This window comes from Rhyacophila brunnea, unplaced genomic scaffold (assembly GCF_057557595.1).
Source record: "Rhyacophila brunnea isolate RB1 unplaced genomic scaffold, BYU_Rbru_1.0 scaffold_24, whole genome shotgun sequence".
Lineage (NCBI taxonomy): Eukaryota > Metazoa > Arthropoda > Insecta > Trichoptera > Rhyacophilidae > Rhyacophila > Rhyacophila brunnea.
The window spans coordinates 3,897,857-3,910,195 of record NW_028232904.1 but is presented as its reverse complement, the minus strand read 5'-3'; the positions used below and the strand labels follow the sequence as shown (position 1 = coordinate 3,910,195).

The 12,339-nt window shown below is 34.1% G+C and overlaps 1 protein-coding gene across 1 annotated transcript in view; it reads right to left on the bottom strand.

The window, feature by feature from the left end:
* Positions 1 to 10,903, bottom strand: part of LOC147068902 (interleukin-1 receptor accessory protein-like) — a 196,751-nt gene extending 185,848 nt beyond the window's left edge. Inside the window, exons 1-2 of the mRNA XM_085951258.1 lie at positions 10,384 to 10,903; positions 6,261 to 6,820 (exon numbers count right to left, since the gene is read on the bottom strand). Coding sequence (XP_085807384.1) covers positions 6,261 to 6,607 — 347 coding nt within the window. The 5' untranslated portion in view covers positions 6,608 to 6,820; positions 10,384 to 10,903. The remainder of the gene's footprint in view (positions 1 to 6,260; positions 6,821 to 10,383) is intronic.
* Positions 10,904 to 12,339: the final 1,436 nt, after the last annotated feature.

Here is a 12,339-nt window from a genome sequence, read left to right as displayed (position 1 = left end):
AAATAAATGTCAGATTATTTGTGAAGGAATTGTGATATTTTTTCGTATTATGGACTTAACGTCACGTAACCTCAGTCGGTCTATCGAATTGTATGAAATATGGTAGGCTCCTATCGTAGAGCCTAAAACCTTCGAGCATAATATTGTTGTCATACTGCACCTTGTCCAAAATAATTAATAATTTGATAATTAAACAAAATATTTTATATGGCGTTTAATTAAATACTTAACAATAAATTATATCTAATGATTTTTGATGTGTAGGTATAAATGTTTGTAAAAATACGTAATTTAAAATCTCAATTAAACGCAGTCAGTAAGTTTTTGAAGTTTCATTGAATTAGTCAATTTGTAATTAGTATACATCCGTACTTTCATCAACAATTAATGTATGAAACCAAAACTTCCGTAATTCGTCAAAAAAAATCTTTTTTAATGACTGCATCACGCATTATTCGACAAACTCGACCGCATAATTCTTACTTCACCAGCTTTCGAGAATATCTGTGTATTTTAGATACTTACATGATTATGAATAATAATATCTTGTACCTACAGAAAGCATAGATGCATTTATTTTTATGGTCAATATTACATTATCAATTAGCACTTTGAATAGATCGCAACCAATTTTTTTGCGCTCAGCGATCTCAATCCTATTCTTTCGTTCTTAGGGTGTTTCCTTAATTATTTTCAAAAGTCCACCTCTTTTCAAGAAAATTCCTTTCGAGAAATAAGTCGAAGAGTTGTGCATGTGATGTGATGGTTCCGTGCATTCGAGCAAAACTAAAATCTGGCAAAGGAAACTTTCTTTTACAATATTTTTGTGTGAGGACTGTGCGGGGGATGCAAACATGTGTGCGGACACATTCTGGTAGATGTGCGGTCGTAACATCGTTTTATCTTCTTATTTCTCGTAAGTATACCTGACAAGTGTGTTCTTTTTCTCAGATCTCCACAGCCTACCTCTTTTCAAAAGTCACCCTTCGCCACTGGTGTCAGGCCAGTAAAATAATTATTATCAAATCAAATTAAATTTATTTATTTTACATATAATGAACACAACAAATTACAAATTCAAAGCGTTCACGATATGACATAAAATAAAAATACAGAGAAATGTGACTTAATAATACAATAAGTAATAAAATAAGAAACAAAATAAGAAAAGAAATAAAATAAAGCATCAAAAGTAAAAGTAGATGGAAGCACACAGAGTGAACAATCGATAGACCCTATCTTAAAAACTTAAAACAACGTCCACCTGAATTCACTCTAACGTAAGTGGAACATATCAATATCCGAAGTTATATATTTTTTTTTATATTGATATTAATTATCCGAATTATGGTGAATATGTGATGATTTCCCATTTAAATTGTCTCAATTTTGGAGAGTCTTGACCCAACCGTAGGAGGTAATATCGCGAAAAAAATTATACCTCTTTTATTGGCAATATTTTAATGGTAATCCGGGTGGTTTTACTTGCATTAAACCAATAATGGTTATTATACTTTATCCGGGGCTTTTCCCTCGTTATTGTTAAAATATTTAGTGATTGCCAACAAAGTAAGTAGTAATTTCCCGCCTTTTCGTGGAAAATACTTAAATACTCGTCGTCTGATAAAGTCGTCAACGACTTTAAACTAATAATGTTTTCCAGCAATTCTTATTAAATTGTAAAAGCGAACAACACGAAAGAATCAATGGCATTATTTGCACATTGAGATCTTTACAATTTATAAATTCAACACGTTCACAGCATAATTAACATGAAAAGCAAGTGGTTCCATGACAAAACAGAACAACAATAATATAACTATGACCTTTCAGGAAAAATATTAATTTAATATTGAAATTGTTCTAACTCTATTATGTTGATAGATTTTTAATAGCACAGATTTTCAATACGCCATAATAAATCAAATTATATACCTAATTTCTGCATACCTAATCGCTAGAAAGCCTCAAATAAACGGGACTTTGCCGGCAAGCTTAGGATATCTCATCTTAATCAATATAATATGTTCAAAATGATTGGGTGACTAGGTACAACGAAATAATGACCTAACCCAACCTAAATAGATTCCACAAAAATTAAGGTTTCATTTTCCCCCTGGCTGTTCTGTTTTGTTCGGTTACCGAAAAGCACATATTATACAATAACATGTAGCGAGGACGGCGCCGCATTACGTGGCTTAAGAACCTCCGTGATTGGTACGAGTGCAGCTCCACTGAACTGTTCCGGGTAGCAGACGACGTCGTGGCCGATCTCCGCCATGGGATGGCACAATAAGAATAAATATCTGACAGCAGCTGTGACAATGTAAATATTTATTTTGTTACAATCCGGAATATAGCATAGTTTTAATACTACATTACATATTAATAAATTCAAATAATCGCTACTGTGCCATCAATGGGGTGACAAAGAAACGATTTTCCACCATCCACCCCTGTTTAAATAAATACAAAAGCACACCTTTCATAATACTAACAAGCGCATCCAATAAAATCGAGATACAACATAATAATAATTCAGTTTACCTGGAATTTCAGATTTTCAACAATTTATTATCATTCTATTACAAAGCCGTCGCAAGTTTCAACTTGAAGGTAGAGAAAAAAATGACAATAGGGTACAAAGATGAGGGTCTCTTCTGCAAACCATTCAGAAGTAGGTAAGCTTTGTTGTTATTTATTGCGATGGATTGAAAAGGTGTGTTGTGCCCTGCTGCCAAAGGTGAGCAATAGAGGTGTTTACCAAGTAGGTAGGTACTTAGAACTTAGAGTAGGAAAGTGCACCTTACTTAAACCTATCTAAGAAAGACGAAATACAGTCGAACTTGGTTATTACGAGGACGATTGGACCGACTGAATTTGCTCGTTAAAAGCATTACTTGTTATATCGTTATATAACATTTTTCGCGCCACGTTCTATTTAAGCATACAACATAATAATTACAAGATAAAAATAACTTTTTATATACAACGTTTTTAAATTTTCTGTTGAATCATAATATAAACTTGACTTGACTAGCTTAAACGTTCAAAAAAAATTGTATTTGATAGAAATGATACTGAAATATCAATTTGAGTGAGTAATGTGAGTAACGCACGTATATATTATTAATTTAGTTGCTAGGAACCCAACCAATAATGGTGTCGAAATAACTTTTCATACAAAACAGAATTAACTGAAAATGAATTCAATTCTACTTAAAGATGGCTAAAAGTATAAAAAAAATGCATTGGCACCGTGTTCTGATATATTCTAAAAATGTCTAGCTAGTCGGGAAGTTAGTTAAAAATCGATTGAAAGATTTGTACCGGACAAAGAACCACCGGACAAATAAGAATACGAGCTAAGAAAAACGTTGTAAAACATCTGTAAACCGTATCGTAAAAACCCCGAAACAAGCATGGCATTCATAAACTACAAAAGAAGTTGTTTATTGTAATGAAGTGTTGAGCCACCCGCGCTGATAGGTACCTACTGACTTCACAAAGCTTGGATTTTATACATGTAATTTCAACCATATGCGTGGATACTTTTTCAATTTTGTCGGTGAAAACATCAATTAGGTACTTGACACTTAACTAGTGTCATAAACGTAATCCGATTCCCGTGGCATCGGTCTATTTAACTGCCCGGTCGGATTTTATTGCTTAGGGTCGAAAATGTTGTTTCTAAACGATTGACACATTAACAGTTTTGCTCGGTATATGTTAGGTTAGGTTTTCATACTTGAATTTTGCCAAAATCAGCTATGAAAATTGAATGTTCATATTGAATCTAATAAAATTGGAGACCGTATAGTAAACGGTCATCTCTTTCCGATAAGAAAGCTAATGGCTAACGGTGCCGCGGTGAAATGTTTTACGTACAATTTACATGTAACCAAGGAAAGGTGCTCAAATCCGACATAAATATTAGGTACACTCTAAACTTTGATAGTTATTTGTTTTCATTGAACTAATAATACAAATTACGATTTTGCTGGTTAGTTTTAAAAAAACCAATTAAACCCTGCTCAACCAAACCACCACAGTGGACGTAGGCTGTGGAGTTCTAACAAAACCGACAAGAACCGTATTTTATTTATGCGTCGATTACATTGAGCTACTTTACGAGCTGTTTGTGGCGAATTTGAAAGCGGGCGATTCAGCTACTGCGATTGTGATGATGACACACAACACTTTCCATTCGCTGAGAAGCCACAAGCCAGCAGGCCCACACGCCGGCGCACCGCGGCGTGTAGCGTGTAAAGTTGACCGGCTTTCAACTTTTCTCGGTAGATTATTTACAATCTGCTTGTTAGTTTTTTCAATGATGACACTGGGCGACTTTACAAACAGGTCGTAAAGTAGCTAAATGTAATTGACGCATTAGACTTGAGTTTTATGTCAGTAATATACGACCCAAAGAGGTTGGACGGTCTTTATTGTACGGCCATATATTTCCGATACAATATAGTGAAATCGGCAAACTGCACCACTCCACCATTCTTCGCCGCTGGTAGGTACCTAATGTAAGGTAAGGTTAGATTAGGTAACGTACTATACCAACACTAAACGTAAAGCCTCAATTACATTGAGCTTCTTTACGAGCTGTTTTTTGGCGAATTTATAATCTGCCTGTAAAGTCGCCCAGTGTAATCATGGAACATGTTAGCTTGTTCGATGATTACACTGGGCGAGTTTACAGGCAGATTATAAATTCGCCAACGCACAGCTCGTAAAGAAGCTCAATGTAATTGAGGCTTAAATGGACTATAAACCAACAAAGAATTTAAATATATAATATTATCAATGAGATTTCTTAGGTCTCGGGGCAATCACACTTGAAAGTCTCCCAGGTTTTGTATTTTTCACTCGACTGCCAAAAGTTCAGCGCCGCTACTGTTTAGGACTTAGGTAGTGACTGCAAGAATGGTAAAAGTGTGAAATTTTGTGAGAAATCCAAAATGTCTACCGTCGTTCCTCATTGTTCGATTTCTCGTTATTAATGCCATTGTCAAAAACATTAATACAATAAATATTAACTGTCAGAATTCTGAACGGCCATTGAAAATAAAAATAAGAAATGCTGGAAAATAATAGTAAAATATTACTCATAGGTTAGGACGGTTAGGTATCTACTTAAATATTATATTTGTTACGAATTTGCAAACGTCCATTTTACAACGTTTTTATTAGGTCGTATTCTTATTTGTCCGGTGGTTGTTTATCCAGTACAAATCTTGCAATCGATTTTTAACCAACTTCCCGACTAGCTAGACATTTGAAACTTTTAGAATACATCAGAACACGATGCAAATGCATTTTTTAAATACTTTTAGCCATCTTTAAGTAGAATTGAATTAATTTTTAGTTAATTCTGTTTTTTATGAAAAGTTATTTCGGAAGAAATCCGTAATCCGATCCACTATTATTGGTTGCTAGGGGTCTGGGGTCATAGCAACCAAATTATTAATATATACGTGCGTCACTATGGAAATCAAAATGACATTTCAGTATTATTTCTATCAAGTACAATTTTTTTTGATCGTTTAAGCTAGCAAGTCAAGTTTATATGATTCAACAGAAAATTTAAAAACGTTTTCTTTGATAGATATTTCGGTTGTAACACCATTATCAAGACTAAGACAAGATAGTTTTGATAATGGTGTTACAACCGAAATATCTATCAAAGAAAACGTTTTAAAAAACCTGTAGAATTATTTATATTTTCATTTCTTGTAACTTGTTTAAGTTTCCCCCACATTTCTCCATACTCTGGAAGGTACGATACCTTCTAACAACCATACCCATAAGGAAACGCACTGTTGTGCTTTCATTATGTTTATAACTGTCCCAGTGTATTTTTGTAATGGTATCAATGGTTACGTTATCAATTGTTTGCTATATTAGGTTATCTCAGGTACGAATCTCAGATCTGGCAAAGTCACATGTTGCTTGGATCCAGAGTATATGGACCTAATAGGTTGAGCAAGTGGTCAACGTCCATTATATGGATGCCCATATTGCTCAACTTAGAATCAAACATGGTACCTAGGTAATCCACTATTTCTTAGGTACATTTTATCTCTAACAGGCAGTCTTCGTTACTGTCATGGTGCAATAAATAACTATTATATTTTAATGGCTGAAGAATCTCAGACAGTTCGTCTCTACAACATCGTCATTCATCAATAATAGTCGACGAAGACAAGCCACTAAAAAATAAGAGATTATTGTAACAAAATTAAAACACTCACCATTCAATACTCCTGTATCCCTTGGCACAGCAATGAAGACTCTTGAACTTCTTAACAACGGCATACTCCGTGGAGCTGACTTCTTTTGTGAACTGCAGCCACGTGGAGTTGGTCTGGAAGGTGTTGGTGGAGCAGTAATCCACCAGACCTGACACTCCAGCCAGCGCCTCGACGAAAACAAACACCCATAGCACTACGAGAGATAACTTGGAACCACTTCTTCTTGCACTGTTTTGACACATTTTTTCTGATGCAGTGATGCTATTTTCTTTTGAATTTAATAATGCGGATCTTTGAAGTCTGTCAAACATTGAATTATTGTCTGATGCCGTCATGTTGGATTTCATTTCCGTGACGTAGCTGAGTAAATATATGTCTTTATGCTCGGGGATTCCCCGGAATTAAACTGCGCGGTGATTGAAAATGTTATCTATTTAAAAAACGATTAGATATGAACTTACTGGTTTTTTATCAGCTAACATTATTGTTATAAAAATAGATTCGATTGATTTGCAAGGAATTATAATAATTACTTATGAACAGTGTTGCTATTGATCCACCTGGAACAACAAGAAAAATGTATTGATTAATTTCATTAATATATAAACATTAAAAACAAGTTTCGGGGATAACATAATTTAATAGGGGGTTAGGGCCCACATGCCCAACGAAGATCAAAATGAAAATTCCTTAAACGTTGTAGATAATCTATTTTTATATAATTTTGAAGCCTTATTATCCTTAATATTTATTTTAAATATTTAATGACTGCATAAAGTATTTTTATTACATATAATAGTATTCTTTTAAACCTCTCGATCTAATGTTTTAGAATATAGTCATATTTCAGTACATCCTTGTGAAGTTGTGTTAAGATTTTTTAGATTTATTAATTTTTAAACGCATTTATAAAACCATCAGTCAAATTTATGTTGACATTATTATAGTGAAATATTTACGATAAAAATTATATTTATAATCTCTACGATCCCAAATTTTACAAGAATTAGGCATTTTATTATTCAAAAAATGGACAAGATTACCACATTTGAAGATAATTCTAAAGATACTAATTATAAGCTATGTCTTTGACCATTCAAATGTGATAAAACATCCTACGAATAATGATTGTTTTATAATAATTATTGACCTAAGAATAAGGTAGTATTTTTTTTGAAATACGCTATTTCTATTAGCATTTCCCAGTGGTTAAGCTACAGCATACGGCCGTAGCCATAAGATAAACGATAACTGAAGTAGAGAATAAGATCATGTTGACGCGCGTGTTTGAACATGTACCGTACAAACCGTAAAAACGATTTAAAATAAAACAGCATACTGAAAAATTGGAAACAAAACTTGATTGTATTTTCAAAGCAGGATTACCAAAAGCAAGCGCGTTGACATTGAACATTAATGGGTGTATCTGTATTTATATATATATATATATCATCCGAAGACAAATAAACAGGATTTTATTTTTGTTTTTATATAACGGACATTCGGCTTTAATGGACACCCGTCACCATCTTCTGTTATAAAGATGTTCTACTATACGTTTTCTGCGTCAATTTTGGTAAGTAAGTACACAAGGAAAACTTTTTAAATACCTACCTACATAGGTGCTGATCAATTTTCGTAGACATTGGAAATTTTTACCTTTACCTGAATACGTCAATGATAGTTTTTAGTCTAGGAAAAACCGGATAAATGGATGGGTTCAAACTCAAACTGACTCTATATTATAATAGACCTTATTAAATTAAATATTAATTAGATATGCATTTTAAGATAAACAGGTAACTTCAAGACATGCCATTTCTAAACAAAATAGATCCCCCACTTGGCTAAATATTAATATTGACTCATACAAATTAGAAATACGGTAAATTTGAGTAAAAAACTTCCTCATTAGGTAGGTGAATTGTGGCGTCATATTATGTTTATAGGTAAGTGCCTACAATATATTCCTAAATATTATAATAATTATGGTTCCGCATTACATAGTATTTGATACTAAACCAAGAGATGTCACTGAGAGTTGAAGCTTTCGAGATGTGGCTATAGTCATCATCATCAGCCTGAATCTATCCACTGAAGGCATCTTCAAGCTGCTTCTACTTCTCTCGGTCCTGTGCGTTGTTTTGCCACGTACTTCCGCAGAACTTTATCATTTCATCGATCCAGCGGCCTCTAGGTCTACCTTGCGGACGTTTTGTACTTCTTGGATACCACTGGATGACTAGATTTGTCCAACGATTGCCTCTTCTTCGAGCTATGTGTCCAGCCCATCTCTATTTAAGGCTTTTAATAAACTCTATTACATCGCAAACCGTTGTCTGCTTCCTTCCTTAGCCCAGCATGCACCTCTCCATACCACGTTGTGCTACTCTAAGTTTCTGGATCTCTCTTTTACTTAGGGTCCATGTTTCACACGCATATGTGATCACGGGAAGCACATACTGGTTGAACACTTTGCGCTATAATACCTAGGTCATGGCCCCCACAAGGGTGGGCCCGGCGTGGCGAATCGACCAGATAAGTGATTTAAAGACACATCACAAATTCTCTCGAATAGTAAAAAAAAGTCGCCAGCGGCGCTATTTATCTTCAATATTATTATTATTTAAAATTATGTGGTTGTACGATACAATTTTTAATTGTCTGTCGATAACTCGACAATTCCATAATTCAAATAGACATTCAAATATACAAAAAACACTAAATAGGTAGGTATACACATTAATTTTACCGCGTACACCATTTGGAAAACGCTACCGTAGAGCGTCACACTGCCTTTATCTTTAGCGATAGGTAGGGGGCCGTCAAAGATCCTAGCCTGGGGGCCCGCTTCAGGATGTGGGGGCCATGGCCTCAGGCATCCGTGTCCTTAAACTCACAACTGCATAGTTTGTAAAATAATCTGAATAGCTAACAACTGTGTGGAAGTAGGTATGTATTTTTTGTTGGGATATTAATTTTGTTTTTCACCATAATAAAACTGACAAACATAAATCTTAATTTGACGTCAAACTAGTTAAACACGGAACACATACCTAAGTAATGGGAACTGAAATACCTAACGGGTGTGGAGTAACAGGCAACCGATCTCGATTGTGGAAGAATATGAGATAGGTAAACTTAAACACGTGTCAAGAATAGGTACGATTGTACTTCATGCTGACAACTGCTCTCGGTTTAGGTTCCATGTAAATTGTACGTTAAACATTTCACCGTGGCACAGTTCGCCGTGAGCTTTCTTATCGGAAAATTTTATTACATTCAATATGAACATTAATTAAATTTTCATAGCTGATCTGAAAACCATAACAACATAACAAATAATCCACTATATCGGCTATTTTTAAAATTCGTTTGCTACTGTCTTTCTGTAAAGTGTAAACTGACAAGAACCGTGTTTTATTTAGACACGAATTTTATGTTACTACTATACGACCCAAAGAGGTTAGACGGTCTTTAATATATGACCATAAAATATATCACAGTGAAGTGTGATACGGCGAACTGCATACGTACAAGTTTCCGGACACGCTCAGTTTATGCACTAACGCTCATTCAATATTGGTGTATTTGAAGGTTGAAACACACACTATTGCACGTCTATAATGTGTTTTTCATTTTTGTAGGACACACCACATTCAAAACTCTTGTACTTGGGGTATAGAATATCTTAATTTTATTTATTAATATGTTCTGTGCTTAGCACCCTTGTTTATTCCTGCCGGCTAGGCAGATAGATTTTGTTAACGTCCCCCTTCCCAACGCTATAAAAATCAATAAATATGGGATAAACTTAAGCACGTGTCAAGAATACGATTGTCCTTCATTCTGACAACTGCAGTCTCGGTGAATGCACTGACACTCATTCAATATTGGTGTATTTGAAGATTGCAACACACACTATTGCACGTCTATAATGTGTGTTTCATTTTCGTAGGACACAACACATTCAAAAGTCTGCTTCAAAATGTAGCCTATCTGAATTATATTCATTAATCTTTTCTGTGTATACCTACATAATAAATGTTCCCAAAACATTTAGATAATAGAATAATTCATAAATTAAGATTAAAAAAGTTTATATAGAATGTATTTTATTTACCTGTAGTTAAAAACAGCCGATAAAACCCAGAATGTATTGTATATAAAAATATATATAAAATGACGTCACTTTAAAACGAATGTAAAAACTTTATCCGCTGCAAAAAAACAATAATAGAACACTTCAATTTAACGTAAACACTGTTTATATTGATTTTTTAACAAAATTTCTACTTTTTTAACGGCAACAATACTAGGAATCGATTAAAAAGCCAATTCGCAAAAATGATAAATGTTGGCACTTCGCGGAAACATTTGACTTTTCGCTCCAATTAATTTAGCAATTTACCCCACTTGTGATTGAAACAACTCTTTTAACACTGCATAAAATACTAACCAACTGTCAAATTATTCACTTTCAGTATCAATCGACTAGTATTGTGTCAGATTTGGGGATAATTTCAACAAATAAACAGCGCACGCGTGTCGAATTATTTGTACGTCAAAAAAAGCCGGTAAATCGCGGTTCGTCGGGCGATAAACAACACAACCGACCGTTGGCAATGTACTAAATTAATTTTACCTTTCCTCGTTTTTGATTCACGGCTGTCGGATGCGTTCGGAAATATTCGTAAGTTGTCGGCCGTAATTTATGTCAGCGGCTCTGTAACTTTAAAATTAATGACAATTAATTTAAATGGTTAGAATTATTTATTATGTATATTATTTTTTCCGGGAATCGAATTTAGCACAGACTTAATGGCACCTTATTAGATAGGTAGGTAGATACCTACATGTGATATGTATCTATGTTGTTAGATAATTTTTATTAAAGGTGATAGGACATTGCCGACTTGAGTAGAAAGCCGATACATTCACAATGACTGGTCCTACTTTTTCCGCCCCTCCCGTTGTTTTCTATGGATGACCTGTCATTGTTCTATACTCTATAGAGTGCTCATACTGACGCGTCTGTCGTGTTCACACAGAGAATGGTTTGATTTGAATAGCTAAGTTACATGATAAATAATGCACTAGCCTTCTACAAATGTAATGTAATAAATACTACATATTTTTTGGAAATCGATATTACCACCGGTTTTTGTGTGAAGGACTAGTCTGACTTTGACAGCTGATGAATAACAGGAATGTATATTAGTTATTAATAACACTGATAATTAATATATTTGAATTTTTTGTGTGAAGGACTAGTCTGATTTTGACAGCTGATGAATAACAGGAATGTATATTAGTTATTAATAACACTGATAATTAATATATTTGAATTTTTTTTTTTTATAATTCAATTTTAAACGAGCAACAAGCAATCTGGGATCTGATTTTAACAGCTGAAAAGTGGACCACTCGTTGCTTGTGCAAAACGTTATGCTCAGGCTTTATTAATCTAAAGATGGCGGTGATCTATGTTGTTAGATAATTTTATTAAAGGTGATAGGATCATATTATTATAGGTAGGTATATGAGGATTCAATGTATACAAGTGCAGCAGTAACCAACCGGAGTGAATTGACTTTAAAGTAAAATATTGCCGCGTTTGCACGTGTCGATTTTGTTGCTCAACTGACTGTTGGATGTAATAAAAATGAAATTGAAAGGAATATTCCTACATATTATCAATATTAGTTGAATCGTTAGTCGAAATTAATAATACCGTGTTTTCGTGTGGTGATTTTTGTCGTTGAGCTGTATTTTGAATATGATTATTTATTGTAGGTGGCGCTTTTTGCAGTGGACTGTAATTTGAAGATGCTAGTGGATGGATTACGGATATAGGGGGGGAGGGTATCAAACAAATGTCACGTGAGTTAATTGTAGTCAATAATTTGCTAGGCTACAAGTTGACTCGAATAATGATTGACTGATAGACCGACAAAAGTAGATAGGGCATTGACTACGTTCAATTCAGCTTACAGTTTAATCAACTTTGTTTAAATATGTTTCCCACTTATCAATTAATTGACTTTTAACTGTCATTCAACATACAGTCGAATGCCAA